This window comes from Stegostoma tigrinum, chromosome 23, assembly GCF_030684315.1.
Source record: "Stegostoma tigrinum isolate sSteTig4 chromosome 23, sSteTig4.hap1, whole genome shotgun sequence".
In the NCBI taxonomy this organism is placed as follows: Eukaryota; Metazoa; Chordata; class Chondrichthyes; order Orectolobiformes; family Stegostomatidae; genus Stegostoma; species Stegostoma tigrinum.
In genome coordinates, this window is record NC_081376.1 from 10815878 (window position 1) to 10841864 (window position 25987).

Genomic DNA, 25987 nt, shown 5'->3' on the forward strand with positions numbered 1-25987 from the left:
AGCCCTCAGTCCAGGAGTAGGTTTTCAAAGTAGACAAGCACGCTGCTGATTGTTTGGGTATTTGCTAGCTTCCCTCTGCTCTCTGCCTTTGAGAATACCAAATTGTGTGTGCCCCCGCAAAGCTTGACGGTCTTTCGTTGACCTGTCCCTGTCGGATGTAGAGTGTGTACAGTGGGTGCGGTGTTTCATTCTGGTGCTGATGGTGTGTATTTCTGCAGCAGAGTTAATGGAGCGGCCACTGTGGCCTTCGATGTACCCGCCGACAGGAAGCTCCCTGCAGCATGCTCACCAACTCCAGTTACTATCACAACAGCAGCTCCTGCGGCAGCATGAGCTCTACATGCTGCAACAACAGGCGGCCCATGCCATGGAGATCCAACGCAATGCACAGCTCGTGGTGAGTTCACTCCGTAACCCCTCCACCTCCTCACTCCTTCACTGACCCACTCAGCTGGCTCGCAGCTTCTTCAATAACAGGAGTATCAGAGCATCTGTTGCTGCTGCCTGCGTCCTCCAGGCACACACAAAGGCACAAACACACAGACATACATATTAATACGCAGGAACACACAGTCATGCATACAGACACACACACACACATGCAGACACATACGCACATGGACAGGCATACATACAAATACATACGTACACACACACACACACACACACACACACACACACACACACACGCAGAAAGACAAACAAACACACTCAGCACACAGACACAGGCACATACAGAGACACATACGCTCCCCCCACCCCCACCAATTCCTTCCTGCAGACACAAATGAAGGAGCTGCAGGGTAAAATTTTAGAAGTTTTCGGATCAGTGTTCCCTCCAAAATATCCGTAATAATCAACAAGGTTAGCAGACCTGGAGGGTCGGCTGGTCAGCCTTGGGGACTGTTATCAGAGCCCATCTTAAGCCACAGGATTTTAAAAGTGGTTCAGATCAGTAAGGCAGGCAGTTGGAATTTGAGTGTCCAAGTACCAGAATTCCATCCCCAAACCTCTCCATGTTTCCCTCTGCCTTTAAGATGCTCCTTAGGCTGAGTCTCAGTGCCAGATACTGTTGTGAAGAGCCTTTAACCACGTGAAACCTGCTTTGTAAACGCGCATTGTTGTTGAAATTCAGACTGAGCCACCGACGTGATAGCCCACGGACCGCTGGAAGAATCCATTACGGGGGCAAAGGTTTCAACTTCATTGTTGCCTGGGCTGCATTAGCCCTGCAGGGGTTGTGCTGTTTGCCTGTCAGAGATGTGGCACAAGCAACCTGGCACAGGCTATTGCCATCATTTTGCCAAGGAATGGGAAAGTGAAGGTTATTGGTAATGGCAGGACCTCACAGGTTCGTTGCTTCATGAAAGTGAAGCATGAAAGCTGGCAGAAGGTGAAAAGGGAGGCAGTGATGGCAGGGCTTGTGGCAAAACTGTTCTTTTCTTCTGTTCAATCTATCCACTCAGACATTTGTGAAGTTCAGGCCCTAACTGAGTTCGGAGTTGTTGCACACAGCATCCGAAATTCTCATAGAGTGCTGAAGGGATTAAGCTGTGGGTGGAGAGGGAGGCCATTCAGCCCTTTGAAAATGTTCTGCCATTCAGTGAGATTGTGGCTGAGCTGATGATCTCCAGCTCCACCTTCCTGCCTTTTCCCCCACAACCCTTGTTTACCTTCCTGATTGAAAATCCACCTGCATCGACAGATTTGCTGCAATTCCTCAGAGGTTCATGTTTATTAAATGAAAGCATGTGCTTCATGTTTCACAACCACTAGATGTTCCAAACACTTTATAGCTAATTTTTGAAGTGTTTTAAGGCATTGGAAAGCTGTGAGATAATTCAAGCCCAGCAGAGTATCCCAAACAGGAATGTGATAATAATCACAGCGGGCCAAGCAGCATCTTAGGAGCAGGAAAGCTGACGTTTTGGGCCTAGACCCTTTATCAGGTCTAGGCCCGAAATGTCAGCTTTCCTGCTGTGAAGCTGCTGCTTGGCCTGCTGCGTTCATCCAGCTCCATACCTTGTTATCTCAGATTCTCCAGCATCGGCAGTTCCGATTATCTCTGATGTTATTTGTGATAATAATCACTGGAGCTGAATGATCATTTTAGATCATGACACCAGCGAGAGCGCCCAGATTGCTCCTGGAGTAATGCTGTGGAAACACTCTCTCAGTATCAGACCAGATTGTCAGCCTAGAGTTTGTGTTTAGCTTCCTGGATTACGACCTGAACCCCTGAATTTCAGCTTTTGAGTTGAACTCCCTGTGTGTAATCCTCCTCAGAGACCCGCTTTACTCACTCCCCCATAATTGTTGCAAAATCAGCAGCACCAGAGGATCATTGGACATAGTTTGACACGTGATGGTGCTGCTTTTGTTATTAATAATTTTGGACTGCTCCATTTTCCCTGCATCATCTCAGCTGTTGGATTAAAATAATTCTGATTGGAATTTGCTGAGAGTGTTGCTATCAATGCCCTGCCAATTGGCATACTGTCTATCGCTAACTGCGGGTGCTGGTGTGCTGCACTTAGAGTCATAGAGATACACAGCACTCGTCAGTCCAACTCGTCAATGCCGATCAGATATCCGAAGTTAATCTAGTCCCATTTGTCAGCATTTGGCCCATGTCCATCTGAACCCATCGTACACATATACCCATCCTGATTCCTTTTAAATGTTGTTATTGTGCCAGCTTCCACCACTTTCCCTGCCAGCTCATACCATACATCCACTACCCTCTGCATGAAAAAGTTGCCCCTTAGATCCCTTTTAAGTCTTTCCCCATCTCACCTTAAACCTATGCCCTCTAGTTTTGGCCTCCTCCACCCCAGGGAAAAGACCTTGTCTATTTACCCTATCCATGTCCCTCATGATTTTATAAACCTCTATAGGGTCACCCGTCAGCTTCGACACTCCCAGGACATAGCCCTAGTCTATTCAGCCTCTCCCTATAGCTCAAACCCTCCAACCCCGACAACATCCTTGTCAACCTTTTCTGAATCCCTTCAAGTTTCACAACATCCTTCCTATAGCAGGAAGATCAGAATTGCACGCACTGTCCCAAAAGTGGCCTAACCAATGTCCTGTACAGCTGCAACTTGACCTCCCAACTCCTGTACTCTTCGAAAGGGGTCACAGTAGACTTTCTGGATGTGACAAATGCTGCACAGTCACAGTTTAGGTAGCAAGGTGTAAACCTGAAATATTCACACATGTGAAAGGACACTGATGTTTTCCCTGTTTATAAGCACTACCAGCGTGCAAGTGCCCCCGATAGAATTTCTTTTTTATAATTCATTCACAGGATGAAGGCATCTCTGGCTGGGCAGCATTTACTGCCCATCCCTAATTGCCCAGAGGGCAGTTAAAAGTCAACCACATTGCTGTGGGACTGGAGTCACATATAGGCCAGACCAGGTAAGGATGGCAGTTTCCTTCCCTAAACGACATTAGTGATCCAGATGGGTTTATCCTGACATTCGGCTATGGATTCATGGTCATCATTGTTGCCATGTAGAGTTCAGACATCTCTGTACTTTTGGAAAGAGGTTATTATAGGATTTTGTTTGGTGATCCTGTGCCTGTTTGCCAGCCCTGGTCCCAAAATGGCTGACATCGGTGTCCAGAACACTTGTACAATCCCCGTTGCTGTTTCCTTGTGAGCAACGTCTGACCAGGTACAAACCGGGGTAAGTGTTCACCGTGTGCTGTCCTTTTGTGTTTCTGACAGGAAAGACTGAAAGCGAACGAGCAGAGAAACGAGATGGAAGACAAAGTGTGCAAGAGAAGCTCTGAGGGAAGCAAGCACAGCCTCGTGACCTCCTCGACGGGGATTTTACAGAAACGGCTCTCGTCGCATTCGCCGGTGCCGTCCACGTCCTATCACAAGACAAGCACACCCCCTCCCTCATCACATACCTCATCACCCAGGATAAAACTGAAAACTGACGTGAGAGCCGAGATGGAGGATCCGTTACCCCCACGGCCTTACCGTTCGCCGTCTCCGGCCTCCCATCCGCCCAGCCCTCCACACGACTCACCACCACCGGCCCCAGCCCTACCCCAGAAAGTGGAGGCATCTGAAGAGTCTGAGAAGAAAGGCTTGGAGAAAGATTCTTCTGCCCCTTTTCAAGCCCTGTTTCCTGGTAAGGCTTTGCACCACAGCGGTGAGATTTACAGCTGCACACAGTAGCAGTGAAATCATTGCGGTGCTGAACGGCAGGGAGGAAACCTGAAACTGAACCAGACCACTGCACACACGATATCAGTCAGCCTACCCATCGTATTGAGTAATATGAGCTTTCTACAAATTTCTAAACTGCCAGTCGAAGGTATAATTTTATCCAGACTAGGTCTAACTTCGATTTTGCTCGAGACCTTCTACTCCCTAATGTTGACCCTGCCTCCTTTCACCAAGTCTTAGTTTCGGTAAGTTGCCACCATAAGCTGGTGATCAAGTACCTGGGCAGCCTGAAGCAGCTCTGTTCCCATTACATGTGAACATTGCTTCTGAAATGCTCTTGTTCAGTTGACATCGTCAAGGTCCCTGTCCTCCATTTCAAGGAGGGCTTGGGGGGCGGTGCAGTGGTGTGGTATCTCTATTTGAATAAATGATTGTTCCTTTTCCTGTATTTTAAGGACTTACATTCTTACTGCTACATTACCTTTCCTGATCAGTCATCATGAAAACCAGATGTGATCCTAGCTAATGTCTGATCCTGTTTGACATGATAAATGATATGAGATACAAACCAGGGGAAAGCGCTTTAAGATCATACAGGGTCTCTCCATTGTTTGCAGAATTTTAGAATGTGTTTTTATTTCTAAGATCACTAACATGTTGTAGTTGGCTTCAGAAACTGTAGGACAGCTCTAGGTATTCATGTATAAAGTGTGCTCCTTGTAAGGGATGTAGTCCAACAGCTTTGTTGGATCCTTTACCAGAGAAGCCAGGATTTATCTGATTTGGCAAATTGCTTCACTTACAGGCTAACAGCTGTTTCTCTCCATATTTAACAGAGATTCCTCAAGGATATTCTTATCGCTCCCTTCCAACTTCTTTTGGCAGCCATTACCCCTACCTCCTGCAGCCTACTGCTGCATCTGATGCTGATGGTTTGGCATCTGATGTACCACTGCCAGAAGCCTCTGAGCCCAGGCCCTGCTCTATTGCTCCATCCTCACCTGACGTCAAGCCAATACACTTGCACCCCCCAGCAGTGCAAGAGGACTTGCGGCCCAGCATAGCTGCAGAGCCGATGGAGATCAAAGTGCAGTGTGAAGATCTGATCAATCTTGAGAACAGCAAGGGCCTGTGTGATCAACACCTCGAAGGGCAGAGCAAACCTGGGCCGTTTGGTGGAGAAATGACCAACGAGCCAACTGACCTGACCACAGAACACAAAGCCTCACCTCCCATAGAGAGCCAGGAAGGCCACCAAAACTGTCAGTCACCTTACCAGACAATAGCTTGCACTCCTGATGAGGAAGTAAAAGTTGAACAGGCCAGCTCTCCCCTCGGTGACTATGAGCCTACAAAGACAAATTCTGAGGTGGAGAGTTCACAAACCGAGGAATTGCCAGAGCACACTGATCACTGTTTTAAAACTGAGCAAGCAGATACGGAGAGCAACGTTGAAGATACGTTACATGCCACACCTTTGAATACAGCAGAGCAGTTTGAGCTGCATTTTCAGATCCCCGAGAATCACCCACCGGAGATAAAGCTGGATGATCCAATGGCTGGCATGAATGCTCTGGTAGCCGCTGTTGAGCTTCCCCAAGCATGCTCCTTACCAGTTGAGACAGCCATGCCCAGTGTCCTCACCATGCCTTCTGACTTCAGTACAGCAGAAAGCTCCTCCCTCATTGGCATTGCGCTGCTCAGTGAGATTGCTGAACTCGAACTGGAACGTCGCAGATCAAGTGGCGGCAATAAACGTAAGTGACCTTTTCTGTCTTCGCTTGTTCACCCCTGACCCCAGGAGTTCCTGCTCATCCAGGTACCTAAGTATGTTAATGTTGAGTAATAGAAAATGAAGTGAGAACTCTCAGGCCAGGTATAGAACAACTGACTGCAGCTTGCGTGTCTCTCTACTGTGTCTGGACAACATAGAAACTAGATGCAGGAGTAGGCCATTCGGCCTTTCGACCCTACTCCGCCATTGAATGTGATCATAGCTGACCATTCAACTCAGCCCCCTGTTCCTGCTTTCTCCCCATTTTGCTTCCTTTTCCCTGAAGAACTAAATCTAACTCCATCTCGAAAACATTCAATGTTTAGGCTTTAACCTCTTTCTGAAGCAGAGACCTCCTCAGGCTCAGCCCACTCTCTGGGTGAAGACATTTCTCCTCAACTCAGTTGTAAATGGTCTACCCCAAATCCGTAGACTGTGACTCCTGGTTTTAGACTTCCCGGTCATCGGGAACATCCTTCCTGTATTTACCTTGTCTAGTCTAGTAAGGTGTTTATAAGTTTCTAACAGACATCCCCCGCAAGGCCTCATTCATGTCTTAGCCCCAACCTCAGTAGACACCCCTCCTCTCACACCCCTACTTCTGCAGTTTTGTGACTATTGCCATCCCTCACAGCAGGCCTGCTGTATTTTTTTGTTCTACAGCATGATAGACAACATAATGCCACACTGCTTGCTTTCCACACAATCTCCTACAGTCACCATAGTGGAAGGATTTTAATCACATCTGTACAGATTTGCACTGGAAACCAGTTTCTAGAGGCAAACGGTTAAAATCTTGGAAAATCCTTTTTTGCTGGAATTCCAAGTGAAAATAAGATTAAGAGAACAGTACGGAATCTTACAATAAGAATACAAAGGATTACGTTTGAGGTCAACCATTGTATGTTCAAAAGACCTTGCAATCAAAAATACTTTGCACACAAGAGCCGTTTTTCCATTCTGATATGTGATGTAATCAATTCTGATAGAAATGTTTACATTTGATCTCATTTCAATGGGGTGGGATGATAGAGAATTAAAATCTAGTTAGAATGATTGAATTCCAGATCGAAAGGCTTCTACTGTTTCTGCTGATTGGAAGCTTGTGAGGGAAAAGGAGAGCGGTCAGTCTGAAACTCGGATTTTCCTATATTTGGTCTCCTGGATGAAACCAATTGCTATGCGCTCCCCACCCCCCCCCCCCATGCTTTGATTGGCAGTGGGGGAGAAACCACAAGGTTGGCCAAGCTGGGAACTCAAATCCGTTACACTGAGGAGAGGCGTCATTGGGTTGGAGATAAAAGCACGGTATTCCAACCAGGGAGTTTAGCCTTGCATCTGGTTAATGCTGTGCCTGATCCAAGGACTCCTTGACCAGAAGTCGGAAAGAAAATCCACTGCCAGAATTAATTAGCATGAAGATACGCCAAAAGAAACATAAATAGAAAGTTCTTCTTTTCCATGCATCCATCCAAATCCACATAAGTTTGGCCACCAAGTTGTTGTTGCAAAGTTTGAAGCCAATTATGGACATTCTGGCGACCTTCAAAAACGAAACCTTTGAAACCACATGTTGGTTTGTGGAAATTTTTTTGTGACATTTTTACAAAGGAAGTAAATGGTTTGAGGACTGTTTGGCTTCCTATAAATGGATTCTTACTGCCCAGTACGCACATCAGCTTTTCAAAATTGCTTTGCTAAGGCTCATTGATGCAGTGACCTTTTTGTCGTGTGAACTGTATTTTGGAAAATAACCCACCTTCCTGAACAATTACTGGTGCAGAGAAGCAGATCCAGAAGGCCACTATTTAGCTGGAGAGAGTTCAGAAACGATTTACCAGGATGTTGCTGGGTATGGAAGGTTTGAGTTACAAGGAGACGATGGATAGGCTGCGACTTTTTCTCCAGAGCGTAGAAAGTTGAAAAGCGACCTTATGGAAACACAATAAGGGGTATAGGTAGGTGTTAATGGTAGTTGTCTTTTCCCTAGGAGGGGGGATTTTAAGACCAGGGGGCATATTTTTAAGATGAGGGGAGAGAGATTTAAAAAAGACCTGAGAGGCACATTTTTTTAGGCAGAGGGTGGTTCTCATGTGGAATGAACTTACTGAGGAAGTGGTGGATGTGGGCACAGTTACAGTGTTTAAAAGACATTTGGGTAAGTACATGCACAGGAAAGGTTTGGAGCAATATGGGCCAGGAGCAGGCAGGTGGGACTAGTTTAGTTTGGGATTATGTTCTGAGTGGACTGGTTGGACGAAAGGGTCAGTTTCCGTGCTGTGTGACTAAATGACTATGAGTATGAGTCTATGAGGCCTAGAGCTATGCGTGCTCATAGGCCCCAAAGTCAGGTACTGCTTCTAAATATCACACGTTGATTAAGAGGACAAGATGATCTATTTTGTCCCCTCCCATTTCTGTAACCTTTCTCCCATATTCCCTTTGTAAGTAACATCATGAGAAGGCTAATGTAGTCCCTGTAGTCCCAGAGGACCATAGGGGCTGCACTGTTATTAGAGAGTGATGACTGGTGATGGTTTAACCCAAAGGCCACTGCACTTCAGGGTCTGGGGTGCGATTGAGAAGGTAGCACCTTCATACTGATCATAGGAATTGAACAGGAATTAACCCTGTGTTGTTGGCATCACTCTGTATTACAAGCCAGTCATCCAACCAACTGAGCTAAACAACCCCCTATGAGGAGACTATTAGAGAGCGAAAAAAATCTTACTCCAAATGAACATTTTGCCTTCTCTTGAAGTGTCCTTTTGCACTGTTTGGATTTCTTACATGAAGACAACATTTTGAATACATTGGAAGCCCTTTTGCATAAATCCCTGACAGTTGACACACAGTGGCACAAGTAAAATGGTGCCTGATGAGTCATGGACCCGTTTGTTTTTGTCACATGTACAGTTGACATTTCTTTAGAATAGACAGGGAGAGTTCAGAAAAGCTGACTGCGTTTCAGCTGTGTGATGTTACTAAACATTTGAATGACGGTGAAGGTATGAACATGCAAATATTATCATCTGTCGGCAGGGTTTAGTTTTAATGGAGTCCAGGTATTCTGAAGTTACATTTCTGCGACCGGTTCGTGGAGAGAGATCTGATTGGAGCATTGAAGCCAAAAAAAATCCTGCTGTCACACTGAAAAACATACTGAGTTATAAACTTGATATAAACCATGCCCTGTTTTAGATCCTTACAGTAAGTTCATTATGGTACTATTTCCAGTTAACTGAAAGTTTATTTAACTTATTTTTAGCCTGTAGGCTTCACAGGGTGTGGTTAATATTTATTATCACTACCAGTCACGAGTTCCCTGAATTTTAATAGCTTGCTTGAGGGGGACAGTTAACCCTCAGCCACATTACTGCAGAGTCACACCTAGGTCCAACCAGGAAGGGAGAACAAATTTTCTACCCTAAAATTCCTCAATGAACCAGCTTATTTTTTTTTATCAGTGATTCAACTGCTTACTACTTAATTTCAGCTGTTAATTTATCAGGGGTGGCAATGGCCTGGTATTATCACTGGACTGTTAATCCAGAGACACAGGTAATGTTCTGGGAAAATAAAATGTGAGGCTGGATGAACACAGCAGGCCAAGCAGCATCTCAGGAGCACAAAAGCTGACGTTTCGGGCCTAGACCCTTCATCAGAGAGGGGGATGGGGGGAGGGAACTGGAATAAATAGGGAGAGAGGGGGAGGCGGACCGAAGATGGAGAGTAAAGAAGATAGGTGGAGAGGGTGTAGGTGGGGAGGTAGGGAGGGGATAGGTCAGTCCAGGGAAGACGGACAGGTCAAGGAGGTGGGATGAGGTTAGTAGGTAGCTGGGGGTGCGGCTTGGGGTGGGAGGAAGGGATGGGTGAGAGGAAGAACCGGTTAGGGAGGCAGAGACAGGTTGGACTGGTTTTGGGATGCAGTGGGTAGAGGGGAAGAGCTGGGCTGGTTGTGTGGTGCAGTGGGGGGAGGGGATGAACTGGGCTGGTTGACTGTATCGGCGCCGCCTCTTGCTCCCCAGAGGAGCTCGAACAGTTCATCCACTTCACCAACACCTTCCACCCCAACCTTCAGTTCACCTGGGCCATCTCCAGCACATCCCTCACCTTCCTGGACCTCTCAGTCTCCATCTCAGGCAATCAGCTTGTAACTGATGTCCATTACAAGCCCACCGACTCCCACAGCTACCTAGAATACACCTCCTCCCACCCACCCTCCTGCAAAAATTCCATCCCCTATTCCCAATTCCTCCGCCTCCGCCGCATCTGCTCCCACGATAAGACATTCCACTCCCGCACATCCCAGATGTCCAAGTTCTTTAAGGACCGCAACTTCCCCCCCACGGTGATTGAGAACGCCCTTGACCGTGTCTCCCGCATTTCCCGCGACACATCCCTCACACCCCGCCCCCGCCACAACCGCCCCAAGAGGATCCCCCTCGTTCTCACACACCACCCTACCAACCTCCGGATACAACGCATTATCCTCCGACACTTCCGCCATTTACAATCCGACCCCACCACCCAAGACATTTTTCCATCCCCACCCCTGTCTGCTTTCCGGAGAGACCACTCTCTCCGTGACTCCCTTGTTCGCTCCACACTGCCCTCCAACCCCACCACACCCGGCACCTTCCCCTGCAACCGCAGGAAATGCTACACTTGTCCCCACACCTCCTCCCTCACCCCCATCCCAGGCCCCAAGATGACATTCCACATTAAGCAGAGGTTCACCTGCACATCTGCCAATGTGGTATACTGCATCCACTGTACCCGGTGCGGCTTTCTCTACATTGGGGAAACCAAGCGGAGGCTTGGGGACCGCTTTGCAGAACACCTCCGCTCAGTTCGCAACAAACAACTGCACCTCCCAGTCGCAAACCATTTCCACTCCCCCTCCCATTCTCTTGATGACATGTCCATCATGGGCCTCCTGCACTGCCACAATGATGCCACCCGAAGGTTGCAGGAACAGCAACTCATATTCCGCCTGGGAACCCTGCAGCCATATGGTATCAATGTGGACTTCACCAGTTTCAAAATCTCCCCTTCCCCCACTGCATCCCTCAACCAGCCCAGTTCATCCCCTCCCCCCACTGCACCACACAACCAGCCCAGCTCTTCCCCTCTACCCACTGCATCCCAAAACCAGTCCAACCTGTCTCTGCCTCCCTAACCGGTTCTTCCTCTCACCCATCCCTTCCTCCCACCCCAAGCCGCACCCCCAGCTACCTACTAACCTCATCCCACCTCCTTGACCTGTCCGTCTTCCCTGGACTGACCTATCCCCTCCCTACCTCCCCACCTACACCCTCTCCACCTATCTTCTTTACTCTCCATCTTCGGTCCGCCTCCCCCTCTCTCCCTATTTATTCCAGTTCCCTCCCCCCATCCCCCTCTCTGATGAAGGGTCTAGGCCCGAAACGTCAGCTTTTGTGCCCCTGAGATGCTGCTTGGCCTGCTGTGTTCATCCAGCCTCACATTTTATTATCTTGGAATCTCCAGCATCTGCAGTTCCCATTATCTCTAATGTTCTGGGAACCTAGTTTCGAATCCCGCTGCAGCAGATGGTGGGATTTGAATTTGATTAAAAACCTGGAATAAAGAGCCTTAAGACTCATAAGGTCATCATCTGAGGTTGAAGCATGAATCCATTGCCAATTGTTGGAAAAAGCCTTCTAGTTCAGTAATGTCCTTTAGGGAAGGAAACTGCCATAACTGCCTTATCTTGTTTGGCCTGTATGTGACTCCAGACCACAGTAATGTGGTTGATTCTTAGGGCTGCCTTCAGGACAACGAGGGATGGGCAGTAAATGCTGCCTGGGCAGCAACACCCTCATCTCGAGAATGTTTGTTTTTTTTTAAAATGTTGAACCCTAGTTTTAAACTTAATCCAAATTCCCATAATGCCAAGTTAGAATTTCAAACCCCAGTGTCCAGATTATCAACCGAAACCTATTGATCATCCCATTTGTAACACAGCCCATACTGACCAGAAAAGATACAGGAGAGAAACATGTGTGTTTTTTTTATCAATTTTTGATGACTCTATCCATAACCAGGGAAGAAGAGATTTTTTAAAATTTGCATTTTATTTGAAGGGCTGGAAGGTGGAGGGAGCCATTTGGATTTGGAAAGCCTCCTTGTTGCCAGCACCCAGGCTCTCATGATGGACTCCATGCCTTCGATGAGCACTGAGATATTTGAAGATACAAAGAGTGGACCGGTGACAATCAGGCTCCCTCGAGAACTAAATCCAAACAAGAGGTACAGCTGGATGCAGAAGAAGGATGAACCTGTGAGTGAATTTAAAATTAAAAAGAAGAATTGCATTGGGTTACTTATCATAAAGAAAAACATCAATATTGTCCAGCCTAGATCATGAAAGATTTATGCAGTTATGTACCACTTATCATAATACAGCCGACAATAGCCTTGTATCACAGTAAATGTCTGTAACTTGTTACTTGGAAAACATGCAGCCAATTGGCTCCCATTAATAAGATGTAATCATGACCCGATGATCCATTTTGTTTGTTGGTCAAATGATCAGCATTTGCCAGCACCAATCCTCTTAGAAATAGAGATGCGAGTTCTTCAACTAGGTGAGTTCTATACATTACATTTTACCTGAAAGATGGCTTATGATTATGCAGCACTCAGTCAGGACTGCACCAGAGTGCCAGTCTGGATTCTGTGGTCAAGTATCCAAAGTGGGACTTGAACCTGCAGACTTCTTACTTCAAGACTAGGACACTACCACTGAGGCACAGCGATTAAAATGTCTGACTGAAATCATGTCCCATTCCATGTGCACTCTACCTGAAGGTGCGCCTATGCCTCCTTGTCTGCTGATGTACATCCTGAGCTGTTGCCCCAGAGTTTTTGTCAGTGGTAGTTTGCTATTACTTGTCTAGACTGGGGAAAGAAACAGACCCTAAAGCTTTCTCAGACAGGCCTGGAATTCTAGCCATCTAACTATCTGAGCCTTGTTGGCCGGCACGGTGGCTCAGTGGTTGGCACAGCAGCCTCACAGCACCAGGGACCCAGGTTCAATTCCAGCCTCAGGCGACTGTCAGAGTGGAGTTCGCACATTCTCCCCGTGTCTGCTTGTGTTTCCTCCGGGTACCCTGGTTTCCTCCCACAGTCCAAAGATGTGCAGGCTAGGTGGATTGGCCACGCTAAATTGCCCATAGTGTTCAGGGGTGTGTGGATTATAGGGGGATGAGTCTGGGTGGGATGCTTCAAGGGCAGTGTGGACTTGTTAGGCTGAAGGGCCTGTTCCCACACTGGAGGGAATCTAATCTAACTGGCATCCAATTCTATTTAAATGCTTCAGTTTAATAATGGAAGATGGCTATTCATTTATTCCATTTTGATGTTTATACTGGTAAATCAAAAGTGATTTTTGGTTTATCTTTGGTTAAATCAGAAAGAAATGCTAAAAAGTACATGTAAGTACAGAACTTCCCTACTTTGAAAAAAAGATTAAATTATATACTAGTAGTGTTTATAACATTTACGTGACGTTAACGGTAATTGATGGAGATAGGCCAAGGAGTCCACCGTCAATTTAAACAACTGTTATAATTTTTTATTACAAAGTATTTATTGCAAACGTGAATATAAATCACTGACCTAATTGCACCATAAAGTTATTGAATGGGGAGAGAAGTTTAAAGGTGTCCTTCAGGACCATGTCAGTTTAAATCTATGGAGGCACTGAAAGTGAATTCCACATCAAACAGTTGTATCCTGCTGGCTGCTTTCAAGATATTCTCTGAAGCGCTGTGCTTTCAAACTTTTAGATGTTCTCCATTAAATCTGCCATTGAGGGGATGGATGCCATGGAGTTGGATTACAGGATGAAGCTGGCAGAACTACAGAGGAGATACAAGGAGAAACAAAGGGAACTGGCCAAGCTCCAGAAGAGGAGAGACTCAGAGTAAGTGATTTAGCTTCAAAGGCAGCCCATTGAATGGTCTGCAAATCAAAAGGCAAGCTGGTACAGTCATACTATTCAGTGAGTAAAAACTTCACAACTATTAAATAATTCTGGAACTCCGAGACTTTAGCAACTACATCTCAGTTATAACGAGAAGAAAAGTCTAGCAGGATAGGCCATACCCCAAACCTTGAGCCATTGTTTCTGAAAGATAATGCAGTTTAACACTGTCAAAAATCAGCAGGGGTTAGCCCAGTCTACCTGCTCTGGGCAAAAAAATCCAACAGTGGCCCCACTAGGAAGGTTACTTTGCATTCTATAAATGGGGATAGGCATCACATTGACTCACTTAGTCAAAGCCAGGCCGCTCAAAAGTTCTCTACTACTAACAAGTTTAGTTGATAAATCACATTTAAAATAACCCATATTGTATCTCCGTAGAGAAAAACGGGATGAGAAAAGTAGGAGTTTGTCGCGGAGAGGACCTGGAAGGCCGCGAAAGAGAAAGCATGGCTCAAGTGCTCCGTCACCGCATGTTGATAGAGGGCGAAGTGACAGCAAGAGTGGGAAGTAAGTTATTGCGTGGAGAGACTTGGTTCATTGTTGGTTAGCTGTGGCTCGGCTAGCGTTATCTGAACAAGCCCCAGGCAACCTGTAGAGCCCGGTGGTTGGGGGGTGGGGGTTGGTGTTCAGCCTTTCCAACCTCCCCCAAGCATACATTAGCACCCAACACCATTTCCCGGCAGCCGGTCACTTCTAGTTATCTCTGTAAAACTCAAATAAATGATCAGGCTGGTGTAGGGGAAGGGGTTACACAAGGTAGGAAAGCAAGCTGGAAGCCAATACTCAACTGACTGAGGCTTAGGTACTTGAGGAGCAGCCTGCAAAAAGGTCACGCCTCTCCGCACAGGTTTGTTTCATTTCAATGAACTAGCATGCCAGCTGCAGAGGTTTCTTTTGTTTCTGCACTCTTCTGGCATGCTTTCGGCTTGGCTTTGACCCCTCGCCCTGCTTTTCAATCTCCAGGCATGGGAAAGGTTTCTCGCTGTCCGATGAGATGGAGATGGCCGAGGGTGCCAGGAAGAAGGTGAGGACGGCGGCCCAGGATGAAGACGATGAGGTGGAAAGCGTGAGTGTGAAAGTGAAAGGGAGAAGTCGCATGTGGGATGAGCAAGATGCATCTTCAAGCTTTTCACACGAGGTGAGCCAATTGCAACAAAGTTCCTTCAGAAGTGTTCCGCTGACCTGCCCTTCATTCTGACGAACCATTGCGAGGTTGTTTCTCCATCTTGAGAACCATCTATCACGATCATATCTCAACACTATAACCCTTTTAATGGCTTGGCTAAAAGTACCAATGAATTAATAAGGTATTAAAATGACTAAATTATCTGTACATTTCTCATGTTCCCCTCAATCGAACTAGGTGGGAGTACCTGATGTAATTGGCGGCCCAGGCATGAAGTGAGAGATTCTTATCAGTCAGTTATTTTCAGAAATAAATATTTTCTAGGAACATCAGATCAAGAGTCCATCCAAAACATAAACCTGGACTCAAGCTGACGTTGTCTGAAGCTGGCCCGCACTGACATTACCAGTCTCACCATTATTCATCAATTGTATTCATTATTTCAGTATCCTGAACTTTATCAACTCAAGGGTACATTTCTCCTCAAAATAGGGTCATTTTAACATGTGGTGTTGAGAAAAAGCTTCCTCTACATTGGGGAAACCAAGCGGAGGCTTGGGGACCGCTTTGCAGAACACCTCCGCTCAGTTCGCAACTGCATCCACTGTACCCGGTGCGGCTTCCTCTACATTGGGGAAACCAAGCGGAGGCTTGGGGACCGCTTTGCAGAACACCTCCGCTCAGTTCGCAACAAACAACTGCACCTCCCAGTCGCAAACCATTTCCACTCCCCCTCCCATTCTCTTGATGACATGTCCATCATGGGCCTCCTGCAGTGCCACAATGATGCCACCCGAAGGTTGCAGGAACAGCAACTCATATTCCGCCTGGGAACCCTGCAGCCATATGGTATCAATGTGGACTTCACCAGTTTCAAAATCTCCCCTTCCCCTACTGCATCCCTAAACCAGCCCAGTTCATCCCCTCCCCCCACTGCACCACACAACCAGCCCAGCTCTTCCCCCCCACCCACTGCATCCCAAAACCAATCCAACCTGTCTCTGCCTCCCTAACCGGCTCTTCCTCTCACCCATCCCTTCCTCCCACCCCAAGCCGCACCCCCAGCTACCTACTAACCTCATCCCACCTCCTTGACCTGTCCGTCTTCCCTGGACTGACCTATCCCCTCCCTACCTCCCCACCTACACCCTCTCCACCTATCTTCTTTACTCTCCATCTTCGGTCCGCCTCCCCCTCTCTCCCTATTTATTCCAGTTCCCTCCCCCCATCCCCCTCTCTGATGAAGGGTCTAGGCCCGAAACGTCAGCTTTTGTGCTCCTGAGATGCTGCTTGGCCTGCTGTGTTCATCCAGCCTCACATTTTATTATCTTGGAATCTCCAGCATCTGCAGTTCCCATTATCTCATCATCAAATTAGCTGTTTACTGGACAATTATCCTGATGACTGACTATTGACACTCACATTCACACACACAGACACTCACATTCACACACAGACACTCACATTCTCACACACACACACAGACACTCACATTCACACACAGACACTCACATTCACACAGACGCATTCACACACAGACACACACATTCACTCACACACACACACACATTCACACACAGACACTCACATTCATACACACACACTCTCATTCACACACACACACACACACTCACAGACACTCACATTCACACACAAACAGACACACTCACGCACATTCACACACAGACACTCACATTCACACACAGACTCACATTCACACACACACACACACACACACACACACACACAGACAGACACTCAGTCACACACACACACACACACCCACACATTCAGACACACACACACACACACACACACAGACACTCACATTCACAGACACACACACATTCACACAGACACTCTCACACACAGACGCTCACACACACACACACACAGACACACACACTCACATTCACACACACACACACACACACACACACACATTCACACACACTCACAGACACACACACTCACATTCACACACAGACACTCACATTCACACACACACACACACACACACACTCACACTCACACTCACATTCACACACAGGCACACATTCACACAGACGCACACACACACATTCACTCACAGACAATCACATTCATGCAGACACACACAGATGCTCACACACACACAGACACACATTCACTCTCAAACACACACACATTCACACACAGACACTCACATTCATACACACACTCTCATTCACACTCACAGACACACACACAGACACTCACATTCACAAACACACACACACACAGACACTCACGCTCACGCACATTCACACTCAGACACTCACATTCAAACACAGACTCACATTCACACACACAGACACTCACAGTCACACACACACATTCAGACACTCACATTCACACACAGACACTCACATTCACACACACAGACACTCACATTCACAGACACACACACATTCACACACACACATTCACACACACACACTCACATTCACACAGACACTCTCACACACAGACGCTCACACACACACACACAGACGCTCCCACAGACACACACACACACATTCACACACATTCACAGACACACACACAGACACTCACATTCACACACACATTCACACACAGACACTCACATTCACACACAGACACACATTCACACAGACACACACACACACACACACACAGACACACAGACACACACATTCACTCACAGACACTCACATTCACACACAGACACTCACATTCTCACACACACACACAGACACTCACATTCACACACAGACACACACACACACAGACACAAACATTCACTCACAGACACTCACATTCACGCAGACACACACACAGATGCTCACACAGACACACACATTCACTCTCACACAAACACGCTCACACACAGACACTCACATTCATACACACAGACACACTCGTACACCCACACTCATATACACACACACACTCATACACTCACACACACACACAGACACTCACACTCACGCACATTCACACACAGACACTCACATTCACACACAGACTCACAGACACACACACACAGACACTGACATTCACACACACAGATACTCACATTCACAGACACACACATTCACACACAGACACTCACATTCACACAGACATTCTCACAGATGCTCTCACACAGACACAGACACACAGACACAGTCACACACAGTCACACACACTCACATTCACACACACACACACACACACACACACAGACACTCACATTCACACACACATTCACACACAGACACTCACATTCACACACAGACACTCACGTTCTCAGACACTCACATTCACACACAGTCACTCACATTCACGCAGACACTCACACACACACACACACACACACACACATTCATACACACACTCTCATTCACACACACACACACACACACACACACACACACACTCACAGACACACACACAGACACTCACATTCACGCGCACACACACACACACACAGACACTCACATTCACACAGACTCACATTCACAGACACACACACACACATTCAGACACACACACACAGACACTCACATTCACAGACACAGACACACACACACAGACACTCACATTCACAGACACTCACATTCACACAGACACTCTCACACACACACACAGACACACATACACACAGACACACACACACATACACACAGACACTCACACAGACACACACACACACACACAAACACACACACACACACACACACACACACACACACACACACACACACACACACACACACACGCATACACAGGGGAAAGGTACAATGACAGAAGGAAACAATCTGGGAAGACTGATTGGTCATCTTTGTCCACAGGCTATGTTGTGTTGGTTCTTGCTAATCTGAAAGTTTCTTTCTGGCTTCCCTTTCCCAATGCATCTACTAGTTTGCAAAAGGGACGGGGTAACTGGTTCCCTTGTAAAATGTCTGATTTGTCAATGAAATTTCACAACTTATATTAACTGCTAAAGGAAAGATTAATTAGTTTGCCTCAGGTTTAAAGTGAGTTTCACTTCCGAGTTTCTGGTGCAGCTTAAAACCCTTCTCACTGTCTTGTTTCCACTCATTCAACAACCAGTCATACCAGTTGGTAGGTAAAATCCTTTTCTCAACTAATCACCAGTCCATAGACCAATTAATTATTTTTGCCACCCAGGTACATCAGTTCACAAATGCATGGATGCAGTTCATCTGCAGCTCATTCAGTTATGGCTTGTTCAAACAATGCTGCAAGATACTTAGGTAACTTGCCTTTGAAAACATGTAACCACCCTTTAAAAACACTTCTTTAAAGCAGTCCCAACTCATTTCAGTCCACAACTGTTAAAAACATAAAAATAAAAAGACACGGTCCCTACACAAGAAACCAAGAATAATCTAGGGGTTACTAAAATGGATTAAATTAAGGTAATTTACATTAACAGAGACAATGTACCAGAGAAACTCAAGAAACCAAAGTCAAGCAAATAAACCCAGGACCTAAAGGGAAAACCCATTTGATTAATTTATTATGATTTTTGAGACTGTAACTTGTAATGTCGATAAATAGCCAACAGTAGATGTAATATGTTCAGATTTCCAAAGGAATTTTTGCTACAAGCTTTGCTTCTGATTCAGTTAATTTTTTAAAAAATGAATGGGTGTTTTTTTTTAAGCAGTTCCATATATGCTGTTTCTATAGTGGTGTTCATTGGTTCTGTACTGGATGTGCAGGCCCAACAGTGCAATGAATTGGCATGAAAGTGATGAAGAACCCTTGGGATCTTGGAGCCTGGGGAGTGGATAGGGTAGAGTGAAAACCTGAAATACATAAAAATCCCCAGAAAACTGAGATGGTTCTTTTAAAATGTTCACCCTGGCAATTACTGCTGCCTTGATCACTTCCAGTCTGTTTCCAAGGTGGGGGTGAGCATGATTTTATCCCAATCCTCATTTCCTTAGTGTCCTCGTGACCAAAAGGCACTCCTTATGAAGGTGAGACATGCCAATTTGGGAAAATTTGCTTACTCACGCTATGCTGAGTCAATCTTTGCTGCTCCAAGTTATACAATCACAAGGGAATCTATGAGGTTCTGCTTCTTCTGCCAGTGCATCTCCTCCCCCAGTGATGCTGACGATGCCGTTTTGTATTTAAGTGACACTGACCTCTGATCTCCTGTTACTTTAAACCCAACAGAGCCACGGCCAGATTAAGTTCAAGAAGAAGAGAAAGGTCAGTGAACAGGACCAGCTGGCGACCAAGCTACACCAAACCCTCTCGCTAACTAAATTAAAGTCACCCTTTAAGTTTGCAGATGGTTCAACAGGGAAGCAGAAATGTAGCGTCATGGACAACTGCAGGCACCTGGGCTCCCATAAAGACTTTCTGGGGAAAGATGGAAGGAAGGCACTACATAAAGCCATCGCCAGCTCACCGAGCATGCTCCCTTCCAAAGAAAGCAAAAGCAAAATGGCAGCCAAAGGCAGGAAGTTGGAGTCATGTTCAAAGTTGAAGGGTAGGCTGAAGACGTCCCATTCTCCGGCAAGATCAGAGGTCAGCAGTTACTCCTACAGTAAGTCACACTTTTTCTCCTTCAAGGAAGCAAGTAAAAACAATTCGAAATGAATTCTGTTATTGCCTGGGATGGGTTAGATTACTGAATGTGGAAACACACAGCCGGAGCATTCAGGACCTTACTAGTTGAGTGGAAGGTAGCCTGCATGTTTATTTGAAGTCCACTACCTCATTTCCCATCAGCCCATGTTTGCAGGGTTTCAGGTGAAGTTGGATGGAGAGAGTTTGTGGTTTAAAATGTAACCTGCGAGGGGGTGGAACTGCCACTGCGTTTAGACAATACTGAAAACAGTTTATTTGTTGATATGTGGTTTTGGGGATTCATGTTGTGTATGATTTTCGTGTTGATAAATGTCAATGCTGGAAGATGGAAACACCAGCACCCAGTACGACACTTCAAAGTTCTATCTGTGGCCAGATACAGATAAAGGTTTCCCCTCACCCCGACCCTGACTCAGCAACGGGGCCAATTAGAAGTAACTCTTTCAGTGAAGCTGCTGTTGCAGATCATCCAGCTCTTAACAGCACTGCCTCACTTCCATTTCCTCGAAAATAGGGTTTGGAAAATTGGGTGCTTTCCATTTTGACAGATGAACAGGTTAAAAATCCACCCAGCCGTTGGGGGTGGGGTCATCTCAGCAGCTCTTTTCATCTTTCCTTTATCTAAGCACTTACAGTGAGCTACTGACTAGAGCCCCCTTTCTGGGATATTTGCTGGACCTCTTTTTTAACATTACAATTGAATGATCTGATGTTTAACTTTAAATTGCTCGAAGTGACTTAGCTAAATCCCCCGGACATTATCAAAAAGGTAAAGCTGCTGCAGTGTAATATGTCGTGAATTTTGAACCATCTCTTATTGTCTTGGCTGCATTGCTTGAGAAGGTCCCACTGTGGGAACTTAGCATGAGAAAAGCGGTTAAAAGTAAATGATGCATTGTGGTCCAGGTTAGCAAAGATTGATTGTTCTTAGTGAGCGAATGCTTTGTTCATTATGGGAGTGGGCAAGGAAGGCTGCTAGGTTTGATCACTCCTGTTTAGCCTCTGTTGATCTCAGTGGGGCGTTGGGAGAGTGGTTAATGTTTGGCTTTAGTTTCCCGGTGTTGGAGAGGAGGACAGGTTAAATGAACTCAGGGCCCACTTCTCATTGCTCTATGGGGTAATGTCCACCTTAATAGTACATGTGGAGTGGATTGGTCACAGGTGGGATGCACCTCACAGTGGAAGAGCCGCGGCACAGTTGCATGTTCTGAGCTCACAGGAAAAGGACAATGATTTTGGGATGGGAGGCCATCAGATATTACCGAAACATTACCCTGTCCACATCAGGAAAGGGGTAAGCAGAGAATAAGACTAAAAGGAACAAGCTGTCTGTTCTGAGGGTATTTGTTAGTCAAAGCTTATTGGTAAATTTAACCTGCAGCAAGCAGTTCAGGAGTCGGTTTTGCTTGTTTGGCTGAGAGCTGGTTTGTAATGCAGGGTGATGCCAACAGCATGAGTTCAGTTCCCAATCTGCTGATGTTACCATGAAAAATCCTCCTCCTCAACCTCTCCCTTTCCCTGAGGCATGATGATCTTCACATTAAACCATCACCAGTCAGCCCTGCAGTCTGATAGGACTGTGGCAACTTTACCTTTACTTCAAAGTTTTAGATATACAATTGTTATTTCTAATTCTTAGTTTTTGAACAAGTTAACAGATAAGCAGGCTAGAAGATGTAGATTTCACATAAAAAAAAGATTGTAACGTCAGATTTACTGACTTAGTCAGCTTCTGCCCATTATATAACAACAGTTTGCATTTAGAAAGTATCTCGAATGTAGTAAAACGTCCCAAGATGCCTTACAGAAGCATTATCAAACAGAATTTGACACTTACCCACATAAGGCAATATTAAGACAAGTGGTCAAAATTTGGACAGACAGCTGAGTGTCAATGGAGAGTTTAATGGGGGCAGAGAGAGTTCAGGAAGCAAATATACTTTCTGATGGAGTTCTAAAACTTGGAGCTGAGAGGGCACAGCTATCAATAATAGATTATTGAAAATTGGTGATGCACGAAAAACCAAAATGAGAGGAGTGCAGGCATCTCAGAAGATTATGGAGGAGATTAAAGAGATGGGGAGTAGGTTATGGGGGTTATTTAAAAATGAATGCGAATTTTCAAATAGATATTGTAGCCAATAATGTACCCTTTCTTGGAGGACATTGGTCACCCGACTGTCTGCAATTCCATTTTTGAGCATTTGGCATCTTGAGGAAGCCTGGTCACTTGACTTTTATGTTTCTTTTCACGATACTGTGGCATGCTGATGCTTTGAGGAGTGACACTGAGTGCTACCTTTTACCACTGCAGATACTGACACAGAGGATGAGGAGGAGCTGGTAAAGGATGAATGGCCGCTGCAGTCCACCTCAAGTATGTCTGAGCGATCAGGCTCCAAGCCGAAGGCACCTGCTCTCTATGGCATAATATCAAAGAAAAGCAAGGCTTCACTGGGCACAAAGCAGGCCAAAAGACTAGCGTCTGCCACTGGGACTATGCGATCGCAACGAGCGACTGACAAGAAAAATCTGAAGCACTTTGCCTTGCTATTGGAGGAAGCCGAGGGTGGATCTTCCTTCAGTGACAGTTCGGAGGACTCATTCAATCAAGGTTAATAGAAGTAAACCTCAGGTGTTGAGAGCAAATGATGGTGCAAAGTAGTGGCCATCTGGAATTTGGCAGGTGTAGGCTGCCCTTTTCTAACTGTTGTATTAAATATTGGCTCTTTTGGAGCCTGCGTCTAATTGGCTAATTCCTAAGACCTCTCTTCCTAACCCCCACCCCCTCACACCTTGGGATTGGCCTCTGGAGAGGTTTCAATGAACCACTGGAATTGTAAATTGAATACTCTGTGTGTGTGTGTGTGTTTTCCCAATGTTTGTACTGCAATGTGCTGCCGAAGCTTAATTAAACATGTTCATTTCTTTTTTAACTAAATGAGCGTGCTTTGTCTCTCTTGCTTTGCATTTGCTTTTAATTTTTTTTTAAATATGTAGTCTTCTTCTAATAGATGAAAGGGCATTTCACTTCATTCCCACTTGCAATAGAACTCTCTATTATTCAGATATCCCTTTCATGTCGGAATGTTTATAGGAAGTGCAATGATGTTGGTTATCTGTCTTTATTTCTTAGAAGCTTGCTGGTATTGCTCCTCTAGTCTCTAATATGTCCTTGAATGTCCAATAATTTCACCATCCTTTTTTTTCGTTTCTAGATTTTCTGTTTTCTAGTTCAAACTATTTCAAAAGCCACAAAAGAAAAGATATGTGTGGGAAACATCACAGCTTGAATAGTCTCCTCAGGAACTGATTGGCATTTTCTACTTCATTTACTGAAGCACTCAGCAAACTTAGAATGAGGAGCAGAATAATATGTGACAGTGGGAAGGGAATCATATGCAGGAGTACTTATTGGTTTGGTAATGGTTGAAATCCAATAACGAGTCTAATTAGTATCAAAATGTAATTGGCATTGAGGTTTATTGAGCCAACATGAAGCATAAAAAATATTTAATATTGGTTTGTGTTAAGAATATGTGGGACTGAGTGTAGTACAATTTTTCCAATTGTTGAAATAATGATCTGAAATCCTGCTGCAAATTGTCACCATCCATTCTATTCAAACCTCTGGAGACACCAATGTTTTTCGAGCGCTGGTTTCCCAGATACTTTCAAATGACTGACATAGCTGACTGGTCTTTGATTGCCAAAAAAGTGCCACTTAATGCTTCTTCCTTAAGCATGTTAAATCCTATGTAAATGCAAGCCTGTTACTAACTTTCAAAAGTAAATTGGGACTTCCGAATGTTGTTCACAATTTAATGGTTCAGTTCTATTCTTGGGTGATGGTATATATTAGTGCAACTGTCTCACCAGTTGTAAAACTATGTAACTGTTTGAAAGCTTGATGACTGCCTTATCCCATCTGGACAGGTTGAAAGTTTATATGTACTGTTTTTTTTCAACAAAAAAAATGTGTACAAAATAATTTAAAGAAATGAACTTCTACAATCTGTATGAATACCTTAAAAGTTCTGTTATGTTTTTTTTTAATAGTGTTGTACTATAAAAACCTGGGGTGGAATTCCTGTTTTTTTAAACTCAAATGGTAGGTGTAAAATAATTATTGCCCACTTTGTACCAACATATTGTGCCTCCCATCACTGGTCTGTTCCAGAACACAGACATTCCAACTCGATACAGGGAGGAGTTTGTTGAAACTTTTTTTGTTTGCTTTCAGAGGCAAGCCCCTTTTATGTCACAAGGCAAATCCAATTTACTGTGAACGAGAGGGTATTCAACAAGGTGCACTTTTTGTCTCAAGGCTGTTGTTGAAAACACCAAAATTCACAGAATTGGACTTGCATTAGGACTAGGTGGAGACATAACAGCAAGCAACCACGTGAAACCTGTAGAAGGGTGGTATTCATTGCCAGAAACAGTTCTGCTTTTTTTTTGAAATGGCAATGGTCAGCAATACTAGCTAAACATCTGAACAAGGCTGAGCAAAAGCTTGGGATCTACTGTGTTGCTTTCCTACGGTGAAAGATAACAGGTTATCTTTAAGTAATCAAAATAATAATCCTAACAATACTGGGAGTATCACTCCGAGGTAAAGGTGGGGCTATTTTAAAATGATAATTATCAGCAAGTAATAGTAGGCTAAGGAAAGAAAGTTTCTTAAAGGCCCGAGTCAAATCTTTTGCTCATCCAGTTCTGTGAGGTTGACAGAACCTGAATCTTTTTGTTATCTTTTTGATATAATATTTGGAATATAAACTATTGATGAATCTTCATGGGGGAAGCATTGCCAATTATAAATAATCCAGTGGTCTTGCCTTCATCCCTGCTCCCGGTTGCAGTCCAGGGTGCCACAAAATCCATTGACACCTGGTTGTATTCACATTTTGCACATGCCAACAAAATCGATGGACTCGTTAGAAAGTGACCTTGTTGTGGTAAAGGAATTGATCATTTCTGGTGGTTCTGTCTTGGGAGAATAGTCCACTATACATTGGGGTTGGGCAGGGTGGAGTCAGTGGATCGATTTAAAGAGTTTAACCTGCTCTGTTCAAATAAGACACGATATTTGCCAACTCGAGAGCACAGGAAGTAACTGAGTAGGTTCACTGGATTCTCGTATAATTGGCAATGGTACATTGAAAGTGAAGTTGCTTTTCTTGGAATTTTTGATATGTTGCCTACAAAAGATCAGCAAAGGTTTGCCCTGGTATTGTTGATAAGGGGCAAGATCTGTTACTAATTGCCTTAAGGGATATTTGGGTA

The 25987-nt window shown here is 45.2% G+C and overlaps 1 protein-coding gene across 12 annotated transcripts in view; it reads left to right on the forward strand.

Moving 5' to 3' along the window:
- The window catches only part of tnrc18 (trinucleotide repeat containing 18), a 182453-nt gene that overhangs the window by 108516 nt on the left and 47950 nt on the right, over positions 1–25987 (forward strand). For 11 of the 12 annotated variants that reach the window (XM_048551911.2, XM_048551910.2, XM_048551917.2 and 8 more), the window contains 9 exons: positions 219–397; positions 3737–4151; positions 5026–5946; positions 12071–12267; positions 13778–13914; positions 14356–14484; positions 14941–15115; positions 20279–20654; positions 23013–23312. In XM_048551911.2, coding sequence (XP_048407868.2) covers positions 219–397; positions 3737–4151; positions 5026–5946; positions 12071–12267; positions 13778–13914; positions 14356–14484; positions 14941–15115; positions 20279–20654; positions 23013–23312 — 2829 coding nt within the window. The remainder of the gene's footprint in view (positions 1–218; positions 398–3736; positions 4152–5025; positions 5947–12070; positions 12268–13777; positions 13915–14355; positions 14485–14940; positions 15116–20278; positions 20655–23012; positions 23313–25987) is intronic. The other variant, XM_048551921.2, reaches the window with a different exon arrangement.